The sequence below is a fragment of the Lagenorhynchus albirostris genome, chromosome 15 (genome assembly GCF_949774975.1).
Source record: "Lagenorhynchus albirostris chromosome 15, mLagAlb1.1, whole genome shotgun sequence".
Lineage (NCBI taxonomy): Eukaryota > Metazoa > Chordata > Mammalia > Artiodactyla > Delphinidae > Lagenorhynchus > Lagenorhynchus albirostris.
The window spans coordinates 26,253,340-26,272,205 of record NC_083109.1 but is presented as its reverse complement, the minus strand read 5'-3'; the positions used below and the strand labels follow the sequence as shown (position 1 = coordinate 26,272,205).

At 49.2% G+C, this 18,866-nt stretch overlaps 1 protein-coding gene across 1 annotated transcript in view; it reads left to right on the top strand.

The window, feature by feature from the left end:
* Positions 1–16,612, top strand: part of ASXL1 (ASXL transcriptional regulator 1) — a 67,300-nt gene extending 50,688 nt beyond the window's left edge. The window contains exons 5-13 of the mRNA XM_060124619.1: positions 5,325–5,445; positions 5,522–5,619; positions 6,194–6,287; positions 6,747–6,899; positions 8,112–8,275; positions 8,371–8,467; positions 9,974–10,079; positions 10,365–10,998; positions 11,737–16,612. Coding sequence (XP_059980602.1) covers positions 5,325–5,445; positions 5,522–5,619; positions 6,194–6,287; positions 6,747–6,899; positions 8,112–8,275; positions 8,371–8,467; positions 9,974–10,079; positions 10,365–10,998; positions 11,737–14,655 — 4,386 coding nt within the window. The 3' untranslated portion in view covers positions 14,656–16,612. The remainder of the gene's footprint in view (positions 1–5,324; positions 5,446–5,521; positions 5,620–6,193; positions 6,288–6,746; positions 6,900–8,111; positions 8,276–8,370; positions 8,468–9,973; positions 10,080–10,364; positions 10,999–11,736) is intronic.
* Positions 16,613–18,866: the final 2,254 nt, after the last annotated feature.

Below are 18,866 nucleotides of genomic sequence, written 5' to 3'. Positions count from 1 at the left end.
GGAAAATATTGTATCTGGGTTTATTTATTAATGCTGGTTGCTTTTTTCCCCATCACTAGCCTCTTTGCCAGTTGCCTTGCCAAACTAATATATTTTATGTATTTTTGAAACATTTGTGTTAATAGGTGAACACGGGTAAAAATTATACGGCAGGTGTTCTTTGTACTATTTTTATTCTTACAGCTTTTCTTTAAATTTGAAATTATTTCCAAATAAAGGTGTTCAAAATGTATTTGTTTGTAAAGGTAATACATGCCCATTATCAAAATAAAAAATGATTCAGAATAGCTATAATAAAAAAAGACAAGTAACTCTTTTTTTCTTTTCTTTTTTTTTGGGTTTTTTGGCCATGCAGCTTTCAGGATCTTAGTTCCCCAACCAGGGATCGAATCTGTGACCCCTGCAGTGGAGTGCCGAGTCCTAACCACTGGACCGCCAGGGAATTCCCTTTTTTTTTTTTTTAACAAATAAAAACACTTGAACAAACAACTTCAGAAAAGGAAGATATGAAAATGTCCAGTAAGCACATAAAAATGCGCTCAATATCTTTAGTCATCAGGAAAATGAAAATTAAAGCCACAGTGAGGTACTCACTGCATTAGAATGGCTAAAATAAGACTGATACCACCAAATGTTGGTGAGGATGTGGAGCACCTGGAACTCTCATACAGTGTTGTTGGAAGTGTACATCTTTGGCTTTTTTTTTTTTTTTAAATAAAGTTCAACATTCATCCATCCTATACCCCCCTTGTTCTATTCTTAGATATTTACTCAGGAAAAATGAAAACATGTCGATAAAAGCTGTGTACAAGAATGTTCAGAGTAGCTTTGTTCATAATAGCCCAAATTTGGAAATACCCCAAATGCCCTCAACAGGAGAATAGATAAACAAATGGTTGCATATGAATGCTACTCTGTAATAACAAGTAATGATCTACTGATGTATGCAGCAGCATGGATGACTCTCATAGACATGAGACTGAGCAAAACAAGCCAGACAAAAGAGAGTACCTACTGTATGATTGCATTTACATGTAGAACAAAAATAGGCAAAACTAATTTTTGGTGGTAGAAATTGGAACAACCATTGTCTCTGTGGGGTGGGAGGGGCAGTGTAGAGTGGGGATTGACTAGAAAGGGGCACAAGGGGACTTTTAGGAGTATTGGGTATGTTCTATATCTTGGTATGAATTTTTAGAAATAAATTTATTGGGCTTCCCTGGTGGCGCAGTGGTTAAGAATCCGCCTGCCAATGTAGAGGACATGGATTCGGGCCCTCCTCCGGGGAGATCCCACATGCCGCGGAGCAACTAAGCCTGTGAGCCACAACTACTGAGCCCACATGCCACAACTACTGAAGCCCACACACGTAGAGCCCATGCTCCGCAACGAGAAGCCACTGCAATGAGAAGCCCACACACACTGCAACAAAGAGTAGCCCCCGCTCGCCGCAACTAGAGAAAGCCTGTGTGTAGCAACAAAGACCCAATGCAGCCAAAAATAAATAAAATTAAATTTAAAAATAAAATAAATTTATTTATTTATTTATTTTTGACTGCATTGGGTCTTTGTTGTTGTGTGTGGGCTTTCTCTAGTTGCAGTGAGTGGGGGCTACTCTTTGTTGCAGTACACGGGCTTCTAATTGCGGTGGCTTCTCTTGTTGCGGAGCACGGGCTCAAGGCGCGTGGGCTTCAGTAGTTGTGGCATGTGGGCTCAGTAGTTGTGGCTTGAAGGCTCTAGAGTGCAGGCTCAGTAGTTGTGGCGCACGGGCTTAGTTGCTCCACGGCATGTGGGATTGATCTTCCCGGACCAGGGCTCGAACCCGTGTCCCGAGTTGGTAGGCGGATTCTTAACCACTGCACCACCAAGGAAGTCCCTTGATACACATTTGTCAAAACTAATCAGATAGTATACATTTCACTCTTTGTAAATTGTACCTCAATTTAAAAAAATAAGGGAAAGGACACAAAGGGTATACATTGATCCAAGGACAGTCTCCTGCATAAGCACAATACAGTTCATCCACGTTGTTGTGAGTAGCTGTAGTTCGTTCTTTTTTTTATTATTGTATAATATCTATTTATTGAGTATTGATCAATAAATACATCAGTCAATCCATGTAGTGATTCTACTGATGGGCACTTTGTTTATAGCCGAAGTTACAAATGACGCTGTCACGAACATCTGGATGTGTACATGCATGTATTTCCCTAGGGAATCCAAACCTAGGACTGACATTGCTGGGTCATAGGATGTTTGTATCTTCAAGTGTAGCAGATAATGCCAAACCACATTCTTAAATGCCTGGATCCATTTTCAGTGTACCTGTTCCCTGTTCCACATCCTCATTAGCACTACTTGGTATTGTTAAACTTTAATTTTAGCCATTCTTGTGGATGTGATGTCATCTCATTGTGGTTTTAATTTGCATTGTTTTGTGTCTTCCTTACTTTATTGAGGTTAAATACCTTTCCGTGTGAATGTTGGCCATCTGGACATCCTCTTTGGTACAGTGCCTAATACAGGTCTGCCTATTTTTCTTACTGGTTGCCTTTTTCTCTTTTTTTTTGCTGTGCTGCGTGGCATGTGGGATCTTAGTTCCTGGGCTAGGGATCAAACCCGTGCCCCCTTCAGTGGAAGCAGAGTCCTAACCACTGGACTGCCAGGGAAGTCCCTGGGTTGCCTTTTTCTTATTGATTTATGCAGTCTAGATACAAGTTCTTTATTGGTTATATGAATTGCAGATCTCATCTTCAACTCTGTAGGTAGCTTGCCCTTTTTACTCTATTAATGGTATCATTTGCTGAACAGAGGATATTAATTTTAATGTAGTTCAATCGATTGATTTTCTCCTTTTTAAGATAATGTCCTGGGTGAGTCTTACAAGTGTTGGGTTAAAAGGTATATACAGTTTTTAGAGTTTTGCTTACAGTTTACTTTACCACTGGCTGTGTATAAACCTTTTTATACCATTTTCACTCACCAACAGTGTATATGTGATTTTCCCACACTCTTGCCAGAACTGGAGTTTTGGGGTCAGTTTTGACAATGTAATAGACCTCTTTTCTTCATTAAATGAGTATTTTGTCTTAGTTTGCCTGTATGATTCAGGGAATAAATTTGTTGCATTGTTCCAAGAACATGGCAGTCAGTAAGCCTAATTACAAGATTAATACTAAAAATATTCTTTAGCTTTTGATCCTGTGAGGAGCATTTATGGTTGGTAGGGAAAAGAGAGAAAGATATAAAAAACCATTTTCTTTTTTATTAACTTAAGTCAGCTTGATGTTGGCTTAAATTAATGCAAATAAACTGATGAAGACTTAAGACAGTAGTCCTCCGTTGTCTGTGGGGGAATATGTTCCAGGACCTCAAGTGGATGCCTGAAACTGTGGATAGTACCTAACTCTATATATGCTATGTTTTTACCTACACATACATACCTATGATGAAGTTTAATTTATGTATTAGGTACACTAAGAAAGTATAAATCAGGCAGAGCGAGAAGTGCCAGCACCACTACGCTTGCCTTGGGGCCATTATTAAGTAAAATGAAGAGTTTCTTGAACACAAGTGCTGTGATACCATGACAGTCGATCTGATAACTGAGATGGCCACTCAGTGACTAATGGGTGGGCTACGCTGGACAAACAAATGACCCACGTCCCAGGTAGGTCGGAGCTGGACAGTGTGAGACTTTAGCACAGTACTCAGAACAGCATGCAATTTGAAACCAATGGGTTGTTTATTTCTGCTACTTTCCATTTAATATTTTTCAACCATGGTTGATTGTGGAAAGTGAAAAAAACCCCTCAGATAAGGGGAGGCTACAAGGAATCCATGGAATTGATGAGTTAGAATTTTGTGGATTTTCCTTGTAAATTTCTGGCATATTTTTAAGTGATAGAATCATGATTTTACCTACTCTTTTTCACACACTTTTACTCAAAGAAGACATCCCCTCCCCAATCTCTATCTGCTCCTCCTCTCTCCATCCCCAGTATTCATTCATACTCCTTCCTGGTTTCAAGGTAGCTCCTAAGTTTTCCTTGGGGATGGGTAGAGTTTCATTTTGAGACTCCACGACAGAGACTGTTAGAAGGAGTATTTGTTAGGAGATGAAATTTGGAGTGGAACTCTCCTCTACACTCTAGCCTTGTTCCCACTCTCTTACTTTAGTTTAGATCTTTATCCTTTTCAATAGATTTCTGTCATAATCTAACTCTTCTTCTGCCTCCAGACTTCCCATGGTTAACAGAATGAAATTCCTAAAACTCAGATCATTCTCCTGATTCATATCCTTCAGACTCTAAAAAAATCAGTCTTAATCCCTCAGCACAGTGCCATGATTATCATCAGCCCTCTTCCTGTCTCTCTATCCTCCTCACGTATCCAGTTTCCCACACACCTCCTGAAGTCTATGGTTTCTTTGAATTTGGAATGTTCTTCCACATTCGCTCATCACATTACCTAGGACTCCCTCTCCCTCCCCACTGGCAACTCATCTGCCTATTAACTGGCTTCTTTTAAAACTGAGCTCAAGCAACACATCTCCTTGGAAACCCTACCTCCCTGATCCTTATTCCCCTTCTGTACCTCCATGCCCTCTTCTCCAGCTCAGTGAGTTAGATGTTCCCTGTTCTGGGCTGCTACAGTTTTCTCTCTATCCTTCCATCACTGTGCTTTGTATTGTTATAGACTTGACTTTGTCCTCTACTCATTTGAGCTCCTTGAAGGCAGGGCCCTGGTTCCCCTCCTTATTCCCACCCCACCCACCGCTTGGAACTAGCATGGTGTAGTTTATAGGAGGCACCCCATAAATGTTTAATGAATAATTAGATGCAAAATTATATCTAACTTTTTAATTTATTTTTGGCTGCATTGGGTCTTCATTGCTGCACATGGGTTTTCTCTAGTTGTGGCGAGCGGGGGCTACTCTTCGTTGTGGTGCCTGGGCTTCTCATTTTGCGATGCCTTCTCTTGTTGTGGAGCACAGGCTCTAGGCACGTGGGCTCAGTAGTTGTGGCACACGGGCTCAGTCGCTCCGCGGCATGTGGGGTCCTCCTGGACCAGGGATCAAACCCGTGTCCCCCGCATTGGCAGGTGGATTCTGAACCACTGCCCCACCAGGGAAGTCCCTCTAACTTTCTTAATGTACGTATGAGAAGAACTTTCTGAGGAAAAGAGGTCAATTAGAAAGGGATAGGAATTTAATCAATATTCTAAATCCCTCTTCTCCAAAAGCAATACACATTTAGGAATGACTACTGTGCTTGTAGGATTTGTAGGGTTTTGCTCACCTGAGTTGTGCCTTGCTGTCACAGAAGGATGCCCTGCAGTGGTCTCGCAGTCCAGCTGCAGTGGAGGGAGAGGAGCCAGAGGACACAGCTGATGTGGAGAGCTGTGGGTCTAATGAAGCCAGCACTGTGAGTGGTGAAAATGATGGTAAGTGTCCTTGACAAGATGGGTGAAGAGCCACAAGCAGTCGCTAGGGTCTAACCTTTATTTCCCTCTCTTACAGTTTCTCTCGATGAAACATCTTCTAATGCTTCCTGTTCTACCGAGTCTCAGAGTCGGCCTCATTCCAATCCCAGGGACAGCTACAGAGCTTCCTCACAGGTGGGGGGAGAGTTGGTGACTAGGCTGGATGGAAAAGTGAGGCAGGCACAAGACAGGACTCTTACTCCTGTAGTTAACTGAGCGTGTTGAAGAGTGGAGAAAATCACCTTGGTCTCCACCTGTTAGTACCATTTAAAAGCGGGCCATAGGAAAAGTGGGTAGTAGATCTGAGAGCAGAGCAATTTGTTTTTTCTCTTTACCATGGGTGGATAATTTTGTTTGTATTTATGAAAAACCTGGGAACATTCAGGGAGAAGTATAACAGAGTGGGGAGAACATGAGCTTGGGAGTCATCAGTTTGAATTGCAGCCCTGCCACTCACTAGCTTTGGGCAAATTCCTTACCTGTAAAGTGGGGAGAGCAACACATTCTTTTCAGTGTGGGGTGATGCTTGGCACAGTGGCCAGCACCTGGCTCAGTAGAATGAGTCGTTGCTATTATTGGCATTACCTGCCCGTGCTGGTTGAACACTAACTCTGTTTTACAAGACGGCGAGGGAGACGTGGTCGAGAGGGACAGCTGTTGTGGCCTGCAGGTGACTCAGGCTCCTTTTGTATCCCCTCTGGGAAAATAGGCAAACAAGCAGAAGAAGAAGACCGGGGTGATGCTGCCTCGAGTTGTCCTGACTCCTCTGAAGGTAAACGGGGCCCACGTGGAATCTGCATCAGGTATGTGTGAACTCGTGATTGTGATGCTTCTTCCTCAGGGCCTGGGGACCTGCCTCCCTCTGGCAGCAGCTCTTGGCCTAGGTAGTGCTGTGCCAGTAGAGTCAGGAGCCGTCCTCTGGCAGCCAGCACGCCGTGGCGGTGAGACCCGACCTAGCTTCCGGCATGGGCTCTGCTGGGCGCCCTTCCCCTGGCCTCCCAGGGCAGTTGTGAGGGTCCTGTGAAGGCGTGTGCAGGTGCTTTGTAAAAGACACAGTGCAAACCAAGATGGCGGTTTGGCATTCTTAACGTGATAATTTAAAGCCAGACCAGGAGGTGGTGATCTCTGACGGCCCAAGGCTGGGCCATGGAAGCACCAGTATTGCTGGCAGCATGTCAGGGAGAGCTGGGAGAAGTAAGCTTGTCTGAGAGCCGTGGGCGCGGCGTGTGATGCTTTTGACCGGTGGAATGCTGTGCCTTCAGGGTTCTCAGGCCGCCACGCCGATGGCGAGAGCGGCAGCCCGTCCAGCAGCAGCAGTGGCTCTCTGGCCCTGGGCAGCGCTGCTATTCGTGGCCAGGCCGAGGTCGCCCGGGACCCTGCCCCGCTCCTGAGAGGCTTCCGGAAGCCGGCCACAGGTAGGTGGCTTGGCACTCATTTCTCTGCCTGAAAGGGGGCCCCTGCAGACCTAGAGAGAAGATGATGTCTTCTACTCCACTCCTTTACAGTTTATTTTTACTTCGCAGGTGGCCCTCTATTTTTGTTGGTTTTTACCTTGTATTTTGGTTATGTCACATACAGATTTTTCTCTGCTAGACTGAGAGAACTCCCTGTGGGCAGAGATGGTGCCACATTGCTCCTTGTATGTCCCTGTAAGGGCCTAGCCTGTGCCTGCCTTGATACTGCTTAGTGAGTGCTCAAGTGAGTGAAAATTGCTTCTGAGTGTCTCAGTGAAGAATTCCAACATTTGTTTTCTTTCTTCGGTAGCATCCTGCCAAGTTTGTTCTCAACGTCTGCAGTCTCTGTCAGATGCCCTTTTTTATAACCTAGTTAGTATATGGGGTGGAAGCCTATGTTGAATATGGGCTATGCAGACAAGTTCAGTAGTGTGCACCTCCCACCCGCAGTAGGGCTATTTGCAAGGCTAGTATGCCATTTGCTATTTCCGGATTTATTTCTCAAAGCCCCCATGCTGGGTTTTTGTAGATGGGCCACTTGAAATCATTAAGAAGACTAACCTTGGCTTCTGAAAATTAGAATAAACCATCACCCAAGTGGCAGCTAGGTTTGCTGTCTTGTAGCCTCTCCAGCTCATCAGCCTTGCTGAATCTTAAAGCCTCACAGGTCTCTGTTCCATTTGCTGAGGCTTTTGTGAGAGGTATTGACATTGCAGTGGGCTTTAAACAACCCTTAGCACCTTTCTGCCTGGAGGTCAGACCTCTCCAGCCCATTCACAGAAGACTTCTGCAGATTTTTCTGTAGGACGCTAACCGGATTCACTTTTAGACTTCCATCGTTTCTCCCATTGGCTTTGTGGGGCCTGTTCTCCAGCTTTGGAGGGAAGCTCAGAGCCTGCCCCTTGCCTGGTTTTCTGTGGGAAGAGTGTCCCTTCAGGCTGTGACACAGCATGCTACTGAGTCTTGTCTGAGACGATGCAAGCCCAAGTGTTCTCTTAGGTTTGATGGTAGCTGATAGGTTAGGGTAGACTGGATGATTGAGCTCATTGTGTGCAGATAAGTTCTGGGTAGCTTGGGTGCTGCCACCAAAGTTTTCCCTCAGTTGGCATTTGCTTTTTTGGTTTAAGAAGCTGAAAATCTACATTTTGATTCCTACTGCTTGAAAAATCACAGGTCAAATGAAGCGCAACAGAGGGGAAGAGATAGATTTTGAGACACCTGGGTCCATTCTCGTCAACACCAACCTCCGGGCCCTCATCAACTCTCGGACCTTCCATGCCCTGCCGTCCCACTTCCAGCAGCAGCTCCTCTTCCTCCTGCCCGAAGTGGACAGACAGGTACATGTGGGCGGCTTCCTCTTTGCTTTCTCTGGGCTAGCTTCTGTTCTCTTTCTAAGTTTCTTTATTGTTTTTTTTTGCCTTGATCCTTCCAGGTGGGGACCGATGGCCTGTTGCGTCTCAGCAGCAGTGCACTGAACAACGAGTTTTTCACCCACGCGGCTCAGAGCTGGCGGGAACGCCTGGCTGATGGTGAGTAAACGTTCTCGTCCCAGCGGCTTGAAAGGTGCCTGCCACGTGTGGTGTCACTTGTCTCCTGGTTTTTAAAACCCAAAACCCAAATACGCATTTTTCAAGTCTTTTTTTTTTTTTTTTGGCGGTACGCGGGCCTCTCACTGTTGTGGCCTCTCCCGCTGTGGAGCACAGGCTCCAGACGTGCAGGCTCAGCGGCCATGGCTCACGGGCCCAGCCGCTCCATGGCATGTGGGATCTTCCTGGACCGGGGCACGAACCCGTGTCCCCCGCATCGGCAGGCGGACTCTCAACCACTGCGCCACCAGGGAAGCCCCTTTTTCTTTTTTTTCCAAGGGGTATTCTTTAGTATAAGGCAGGCTTTCCTCTAATAGACGTGGTGGATGTTAATATGCCCCGTAGCTCTAAAGAAGGTACAAGAGTATTTGGGCTTTCACTATTTTGTGTGTATATATTCATCTGCATTGCCTCTTCATCATTAAAACTATAAACTCCTATTCTTTCCAGTAAGCATGGCATTGACCTACTCGGTAAGTTCCACCAGGTGCTCTGTCTTTTTAGATGTTGCCACTTGGAGTGATTGTTAGCTTCTCGTAATTCAATTTTGTGGGGAAGCTACGTGGGAAGTGCACTGGGAGGTCCCCAAGACTCCCCTCCAGGTTCGATGATTTGCTAGGAGGACTCACAGGACTCAGCATGTAGTTGTACTCATGGCTGTAGTTTATTTTGGTGAAAGAATACAGAACAAAATTAGCAAAAAGGGAAAAGACGTCTGGGGTGTAGTCCAGGGAAACCAGGTGCACACTTCTGAGATCCTCTCCTGGTGGCGTCCCACAGGATGTGCTCAGTTCCCTCAGCAAGGAGTTGTGACCGCACGTAGTCACAAGTGTAGTCTGCCGGGAAGCTCGTCAAGGACTTGGTGCCTGTGGTTTTTACTGGGAGCTGATCATGTAGGAAGCCTCTGTCTGACCCAGACCCAAATTCCAGATTCCCCAAAGGAAAGCAGGTGTTCACCGTAAACCATCTGGTTTGCTTCAGCTGTTCAGGCACAGTGAGCCATTCCCTGTCAGGTATGGGGTGGGGACCCTCCTGAAATCCAAGGTCCAAGATGTCAGCCAGGGGTCCACCTTGTCAGCAGGCCTGTCTGAGCCTGCTATGTTAGCTTTTTTCTGCGCATGGAGTAAGAACAATTCTCTTGTTTGTTTTTGTTCTGATCAATGTGGTGTTTGCTGTTGAAGGACTGATTACCCGAGGGAAGGGTAAATTTCCCTTATAATAGGTGTGTTAGTTCTGTCCTGAATAAGAGCACCATGTGAGAGTTCCTCTGGGGGAGATGGGAGCCAGCGTGAGGAAGATAGTGAGGGTTAAAAAAATGATTTCCAAGCTCACCAAAGTCACGTGTTATTTTGAAAACTCCTGACATGGTATAACTGCAAGATTTGGCGTTTCCTAAGACAGACCTTAATATCCTTAATGCATCACTTGAAGAGTTTTGTTTCTCTCTAGGCGAATTCACTCATGAGATGCAAGTCAGGATACGACAGGAAATGGAGAAGGAAAAGAAGGTGGAACAATGGAAAGAAAAGTTCTTCGAAGACTACTATGGACAGAAGTAAGGCCCTTGGTGCTGTGAGTCCTAGTGTGGTTTCTGGGGGGACAGAGGCAGGTGTTCTCAAAGCCATGCATACTGCTGTGTCACCCAGGAATGTGGAGATTGCAGTGACTCTTATTTAGCTTAATGCCATTCATGGGGAAGCTAACATAGGTTTTTCTATGGTTAGTGTTACATACCATGCAGATTTATTTTGTTCTGAGAGATCTAATATTTGGGTGTATATTATTCATAGTGGATGTGCCCTCTCTGCCCTGTAACTGATAATGTGAGTTTGGTTTGCAGGTTGGGTTTAAGCAAAGAAGAGTCATTGCAGCAGAATGTGGGCCAGGAGGAGGTTGAAATCAAGAGTGACTTGCGTGTCTCGGGAGAATCAACACGACCGCAGCGTGGCCCGGCCACCCGGCAGCGAGATGGGCATTTCAAGAAACGCTCTCGGCCAGATCTCCGAACCAGAGCCCGAAGGAATCTTTACAAAAAACAGGAGCCAGAACAAGCAGAGGTTGCTAAAGACACACAGTCTGTGGCACCAGACATCCCCCTGTACAAGGATGGGGAGGCTAAGACCGATGCAGCAGGGGTGGGCGGTCCCCACCTGCCTGGCACATCCTCCGCTGCACCCAACCCAGAGAGTTCCGAATTCCCGGTGGAAACTGTGGCTTCCCGGATCCAGCCCAATCCAGACGACCTGGCACGTGTCTCCACGTCTCCAGACAGAATTCCCAGCTTGCCTCAGGAGACCGTGGATCAGGAACCCAAGGATCAGAAGAGGAAATCCTTTGAGCAGGCGGCCTCTGCGTCCTTTCCCGAAAAGAAGCCCCGGCTTGAAGATCGTCAGTCCTTTCGTAACACAATTGAAAGTGTTCACACCGAAAAGCCACAGCCCACCAAAGAGGAGCCCAAAGTCCCGCCCATCCGGGTAGGAGGCTGTTTGATACTGGCTGCCCTGAGCCCAGGCCCCTTTGAGGGACGGGAGATTAGTGGGGCTCCTTTGCAGGGACAGAAGGCCCCCGGGCCCTTGTGTTAATTATGTGGGAGTGTAGAGCTCGCTGTACGAGAGGCGTTCTTGAGACTGACTTGAGTATCAGGGGGATAAGGTTCTTTTCTTCCTCACTTGGTTGTTCACTCTGTTGAAGTTATCTCTAGAGGTCATAATCCTTTGGGGTTTTAAAATCTTTTATTAGGTGGTGGTAGATTTTTTGTGTAGTGACTTACACAGTCCCACCAGAAATTAAATTTAGAAGTGTGGCATATAACAGCCCTTGAGCAGAATCTTCTCAGAATGGTGTGGTGTCTTGGACAGCCATTTTACCATGATTATTTCTTTTTTTTTTTTTTTTTGCGGTACGCGGGCCCCTCACTGTTGTGGCATCTCCCGTTGTGGAGCACAGGCTCCTGATGCGCAGGCTCAGCGGCCATGGCTCACAGGCACAGCCACTCTGCGGCATGTGGGATCTTCCCGAACCGGGGCATGAACCCCTGTCCCCTGCATCGGCAGGCGGACTCTCAACCACTGCGCCGCCAGGGAAGCCCGATTATTTCATTTTTAAGGAAAATGATTGGATTCTCTAGGCCACTAGGGTCGCGATTTAGCTTTACAGTTCCTAGGTCAGAGTGCTCAGTCAATTAAAACTGTTTTCTTACTTTTCTCTTGCAGATTCAACTTTCACGTATCAAACCACCCTGGGTGGTTAAAGGTCAGCCCACTTACCAGATATGCCCCCGCATCGTCCCCATCACGGAGTCCTCCTGCCGGGGCTGGACTGGCACCAGGACCCTTGCAGACATTAAAGCCCGTGCTCTGCAGGTCCGAGGGGCGAGAGGCCACCACTGCCATCGAGAGGCGGCCACCACTGCCATCGGAGGGGGGGGTGGCCCGGGTGGAGGTGGCGGCGGGGCCACCGATGAGGGAGGTGGCAGAGGCATCGGCAGTGGTGATGGTGGTGAGGCCTGTGGCCACCCTGAGCCCAGGGGAGCCCCAGGTACCCCTGGAGAGTGTGCGTCAGATCTACAGCGAACACAACTACTGCCGCCTTGTCCTCTAAATGGGGAGCATGTCCATCCTGGAAGTGCCGTGTCCAGAGCCAGGAGAGAGGACCTGGCTTCTCCCAGAAAGGAGAAGAGCTACCCACGACAGAGGGTTCCAGATGGCCTCAGAAGTGGGCTGGAAGATGCTTCCCGACTTCCCATTGCTCCCACTGGGGACCAGCCACGCCAGGCCTTACTCCCACTGCCCTCCAAAACCCCGGCACCTGAGCGATTAGTTGAGCAGCCTGCGTTGCATCTGGGAGGTAGAACTGAATGTGGGTCTGGTACCACTTCCTGGGAAAGGGGTAATGAGGAGCGAGGACCCACCATCCCCCTGGAGAGCAGTCCTGTTCAGGCTCTAGCGGGGGATGTTGGATTAGAAGAAGGAACCGGCCAGGCTCTAGACAGTGACAGTAATCCCACCGTGAAGGATCCTGTGAATGTGACCCCCAGTCCCATCCCTGAACCATCGTTGGCCAGTTCCCTGCAGGACAGACCATTTGATGATGAATCAGGACTTGGTGGCTCGGGCCCACCCACAAGGGAAAGTGCTACTAGACAAGAAAACTTGAAAACCGAGGCTCCCGTCTCCGCTGGTGCTGCTCCTTGGATGCCTGGCCTGTCAAATGACAAGGCAGTGGGACAGCCTGAACCCGACTCCAGAGAAGATGTCCCATCTGTTGAGCCGCAGGTTGGAGAGGAGTGGGAGAAAGCTGCTCCCCTCATTCCAGCGTCACCTGGGGGGTTGACCGCTGAGGAGGGTCTGGATCCCCCCCACAGCTCGGCTTCACTCTGGACAGTGCCATCTCCGGGGTGCGTTGCGAGCACCGGCCACGACCGCAGACAGCTGGAAGGTGGAAAGCTGAAAATCAGTGGAGACTCTGAAGTGCTGAGTCCTCACAGCGAGTCCACGGACACAGCCTCTGACTTTGAAGGCCACTTCTCTGAGGACAGCATTGAGGCCGAGCCTAGTGAAGCTGCAGTGCCGAAGAGGTCCTCAGCGGTGGAGCAAGGTGAGAAACACGCTTGGAACCACTCCACCTCACTCTCCAAGGTGAACGGTGACCTGAGTCTGGTCACAAGGACAGACGGGATGGTTGCTCCACAGAGCTGGGTGTCTCGAGTATGTGCGGTTCCCCAAAAGATCCCGGACTCCCTGTTACTGGCCAGTACCGAGTACCAGCCGAGGCCTGTGTCCCTGGGCAGGCTTGCGTCCTCCGTGGAGGCTACTAACCCCCTCGTGATGCAGTTGCTGCAGGGCAGCTTGCCCCTAGAGAAGGTTCTTCGTCCAGCCCGCGGTGGCAGCAAACCCGAATCCCCACGACTCCCACTGACGACAGAGCCGAGCCATGACGGCTCCCTGCATGTGGGATCTTTGCAAGACCCTGCGGAAAGCAGTTGTGAGGTTGGCAGTAGCAGTCCCAGTTCTTTAAGAGCTTCGAAGGAGTCTCTTCTACCTGAGAGCCGTGAAGCAAGCACCGGCCTCGCCAGGCTGGAGGCCACCCAGGCTCCTGGAGCGCCCCCAAAGATTTCCAAGCACGCCCTGAGTTTAGGCTCCCTATATCCAGTGACAAATCCAATGGCTGCCTCTGGGAAAGTAGAAGTGGATTCCAAAGAGCAGTTCTCTCCCTTTAGTTTTGAAGATCAGAAGGAAGTTGGTGACCTGTCCCAGTGCAGTAATTCAAGTGCTGCCCCAGGCACGAGTCCGGGAAATCTCACTACCTCGAGAGCCCCTTGTTTCTCATCTCCAGTTGTGGTCTCCTCGGGTCCCGATCAGGCAGGTCGGGCCCTGGGTGATCAGAACAGTGCTGGAGGCCAAGGGAAGAAGCTCTTTGGCTCCAAAAACGAGGCTGCAGCCCTTCAGTGCCCCCGGCCTGTGGAGCCAACGCCTCTGCCTGCTGATGCCCCTCCCGATTTTCCCAGCAGGAAGTTGGGGCCAAGCAAAAACTCTGTGTCTGGTGGGGTACAGACTGCCAGGGAAGACTGGGCTCCAAAGCCACCGCCTGCCTCTGTTGGCAGCATCAAGAGCGAGAAGACTTTTGGTGGGGGGCCTCCCAAGGCGAATGCAGAGAACAGAAATGTCGCGGGGCCTGGTCCTCGGGAGCTGGTGGATCACTTGCAAGGGATCCCCTTTGTCCTTGATTTGCCCTTCTGGAAATTACCCCGAGAGCCTGGGAAAGGGCTCAGCCAGCCTCTAGAGCCTTCTTCCATCCCCTCCCAGCTCAACATCAAACAGGCATTTTATGGGAAGCTTTCCAAACTCCAGCTAAGTTCCACCAGCTTTAATTATTCCTCTGGCTCCCCCACCTTTGCCAAAGGCCTTGCCGGAAGTGTGGTGCAGCTGAGCCACAAAGCAAACTTTGGTGCAAGCCACAGCGCATCACTTTCCTTGCAGATGTTCACCGACAGCAGCACGGTGGAAAGCATCTCACTCCAGTGTGCGTGCAGCCTGAAAGCCATGATCATGTGCCAGGGCTGTGGTGCGTTCTGTCACGATGACTGTATTGGACCCTCAAAGCTCTGTGTATTGTGCCTTGTGGTGAGATAATAAATTATGGCCATGGGAAAAGTTGTATATTTAGTGTGTGTATTTTGATAATGACGGATCTTAAATCTGTATACAGAATATCATTGATAAAATAGACTGTCTCTAGGCAAGAGTTCTCTTGCCTGTCCCTAAAATCTGTAGTGCTAAAGCCCCTCGGCCACTTGTTGGCCTTCTGGTTTTGCTGGAAGGGTTTCCTGCAGGGCAGGTTGCTGGGCTGCCCAAGGCTGGCCGGCCAGCCCGAGCTCTTGTCACACAGACAGAGCCTGGTGCGGCGTGGGGAGCCTCCTTGAGACTCAGAGGGACTTGAAGCTGAAGCAAGAAGGTTGTGTTCTCCACCAAGGGGACTAACCTACCCGAACTGAGTAGAAATGTCAGTCTTCCACTGCCCCCTCCCTGCCGTCTTTCCTCCCGCTGTTGCTCTGGGAGTTGATGGGGAAGAAGCCAGCACAGGGTTAAAGCAACTCCCAGCAGTGCCCACCAGGGGGCTTCAGAACCTGCTGACCTCAGGGTCACAGTCATTTGCCAGTTGGTGGAGCCAGTTTGACCTTTGGTTCTGTTGCTGAAGCCAGTTTGGGACTTGGCTGTCTCCGAATAATCCACTGGCCCACGGGAGCTTTCGGGACCTTGAATAGACCTGCTTGGACAATGGTCGGGCATAGGATTGTCTTTCCTCCTCGTAAGTCAGGTGTCCAGACGTTTGGCAGGTGAATTTGTCTGCTCGACACCCTCTCCGTCACTTTGGACTCTGTGGGAGTGGGCATCTCCACACACCTGTGTATGTGAAAGTCATTTTACATTTCAAAGCAGTGTGTTTTTCTTATTTTTATATTTTTAACTCTTTATCCTTGGATGTATAAAGTGAACTTCTGGCTTCTGTAAGTATGCTCTCTGCACCTCTAATGTTTTATCATGTATTTATATGTTGTACACAGTACTGGCCGATTCTGTAAATGGATATATTGTACAGAGAACACGAACGACTCTCCCTTATTTTACGTCTTCGGCATCATTGCATTAAAGTGGTGTCATTGACTTCTCTCCACCTGTGTCAGAGCCACTGCGTGCTGTGCTGCCCGACGTGAGGGGTGGAGTGATTGATTTGGGACCTGCCAGTTGGCCCGGTGCCCTGTCACCGGTCAGCCGGTGGACCTGCTGCACTTGCAGAGCCACGGGCAGCCCGGCTGCTCGCTGCTGGGCGAATGCGTCTTGCTCCTCATCGCTTCTCCTCCGACCTTCACTGGCGGCTCACCGCCACGTGTGACAAATCACCACCACCAGTGTCAAGTGCTTCTGGATTCAAGGGTGAGTGACCTGGGCAGCCCCCAGGTGGGCCTTCTGGACCTGGCTCCGGGCTCCCCACCTGTCAGCAGTACCTGGGAGCACGCTTTCCCGGGGCCACAGGACTCCACTGGACATACTTTTGACAGCAGGTTAAGGAAGAAACAGCTATGCCAGCTGCCAGCCTCTCTCCCAACACGTTTCCAGCAAGTAGATGTCTCCATAGCTGTGCCACCTCACCCTGCTTCCTGCCTTATTTCTTGTTCCTCGACTTGTGAGTTGAGCATCTTCCTTGTTGAACTTAGGTCTCCCTGTGTGAGTGCGACTGTGTGAGCTGTAAAATTGGTATGACTTCAGCAAGTCTCATTTCATCCGAAAGGTCTTTTCTTTCCCCCACTTTTCATCCATTGTGGCATTTCTGTCATCTGAAGCATGAGTGGGAAGTTGGCAAAGATGTGGTGGTGATTTAAATGCAGTATTGGCCAAGTCCAGGTTGTCAACTTCAAGAGTCTGTTTACCAAAGACAGGGAGCAGAGGCACAAGCGTGTTTGACCCTCTTCCTCCTTCTGCTGTGACCTTTGGGGCCACCCTAGGGGACAGTTGGAAACTGGTCCGCCAGGGAAAGCACTGCTCTTGTATGTCTCTGTGGTCTTGGAAAAATAAACCTGTACAACCTGCACGTGTGGTCTCGGTCATCTTCTGCGGCCGCCCTGCTGGGCTGGGAGGAAGGTTGGGTTGGGAGGCAGACCCTGGCTCACTTCACCTCAGCGCTGGAGCTGATTTTCTAGTCTGTGGAGTTTTTTGTTTTGTTTGATATAGACCATTTTTTAAAGTCTTTATTGAATTTTGTTACAGTATTGTTTCTGTTTCATGTTTTGGTTTTTTGGCCGCAAGGCTTATGGGACCCTAACTCCCTGACCAGGGATCGAACCCACACCCCCTGGGGTCTTAACCACTGCACCGCCAGGGAAGTCCCTCGTGTGTGGAGTTCTTTTGAGACGTTGGTCCCAAAGGTGCGACTTGTCAGTGTTGCTGGTCTTCATCAGACTGAGCATGACGTGGCGAACTTACCCATTTATCCACCATGTGGACTGGAAGCAAAATCTCATGAAAACGGTGGGGGTCCTTTTCGCCTGAGAATCGAAGCCGTGAACTATGCCGTCCCTCCACAGCTGCTCATCCCAACCGCCTTGCTGAGACTGAGGTTGCCTGAGAGAGTCCTCCTGGCGGAGGGTCTTGCGGAAGGGTGACCAGCAGCAGTGAGGGAGGGGCCTGCCCGAAATGGGGTCTGACGCTGGTTGACGAGCCTCAGTGGATGACAGACTGCAGGGCTTGACTTTAAAGATTAATTAATTTGTTTCCCGTGAACTGGAGAAAGTAGATTTTACGTGCGTTGGAACATGTGTTGGGGCAGTGCAAGCTGTCGTTTTGTGGTGCTGCGATTTGATCGAGGTGCGGGTAGAGGAGTCGTGGTCAGGTGGCTTTGTGGTGCCTGGGTAACTGCCTGGTGGTGGTGATGTGTACGTGTGCCTTCATGTCATGGAATCTGTTTGCCCAATTACTTCTGCAGGAGCTTAGAATGTGTTGGAAGCCGGGGCTGGGACCTGACTGCCAACTGCATCTCAGCAGGGAGGTGGAACGTGCGCTGGGTGAGAGTGGGGGCCTGGCCGCTTGCCAGCTCAGTGGTTGGGGTAAGTCACTAAGCCCCTGGCAACTTTCTCATCACTGATTTGGGCTGAGAGTTGCTACTGCATAAAGTCATAGTGTGCGGCACATAGGAAGTACCCCATCCTGTTAGCTCGCGTGGGACCGAGACAGGAGAGGCTCCTGGCGTCTGCTTGACCCTCACCCCAGGGAGGAGCCGTGGAGAGGGGGGCCCGTGTGGCGCGCTGAGGGCTGGTGCGAGCTGAGTGTATATCTGCCTTTCAGCCCCTCGCTACAGTTGAGTGCATAGTCCTGGGTGTAGAGACTGAGTACTTGGCAGGAGAGGCTGATTTTACTCATGGTCCAAAGGACAAGGAAATCTGCTGTTTCAGAATCTGGAAAGTGCTGTCTTACTGGCCAGGCACAGTGTCACCCGTTTGTTTCATGTCCGACCTGCTCATGAGGAAGTCAGACCCTGCTTGAGAGGGATGCGTGTGTGTGTGTGTGTGTGTGTGTGTGTGTGCGCGTGTGTGTGTGTGTGTGTGTGTGTGTGTGTGTGTGTGTTTACACTCAACAGAGTAGCCACGTCCCTCCGGCCTCGGGGACCAAAGCCCAAAGCGTCTGCCTGCCCTGTGCCCTGCCCTGAGAGAAGGCGGCACGGGCTGTGTTGCCCTGTGTGTGTGTGTGTGTGTGTGTGTGTGTGTGTGTGTGCACCATTTAAAGTGATGGAGAGGGTAGGCTCTGTGACCCTGGAGGTTAATACTTGAAACCAAATGGTGACAGTGCCCTGTGCTTCTTCCTCTTTGTGCATCATTTTGAAAACCTGGAATGAGCATCTCTAACAACCAAAAGGTATAGACGGAAGCTCTGTAAGGATGACAGTAAGAAAAATACAGCTGTCAGTGCAATGATTCTTAACTTTTCTGGGAACACGGGCTCCTTTGAGAGTCCAGTGGGAGCTCTGGACCCTCTCCCCGCAGGAACGTGCACATGCACACACAAGTTGTATTATTTCAGACGGTTTAAGAGACCCCCTCCGCCCTGCCGGCAGCTGGAGCCCCTCACTGAAGAACCCCCTGACTGATAATAAACCTAATAAAATCTGGGTTTATACAAAAGAGGGGAGAGAGGACTTTGCAAAGGATTATCCTACAGTCTGTAGCTACTGACCTTCACTAGTGCATTTAGATTTAAAAGTGCGTTACAGGCACGGTCTCCCCTCCTCACCAAGTAAGCTGAGCTTCGCCTGCTGGGTCACTGAGTAGCCTTGATCTGACTGTTCCATGGGG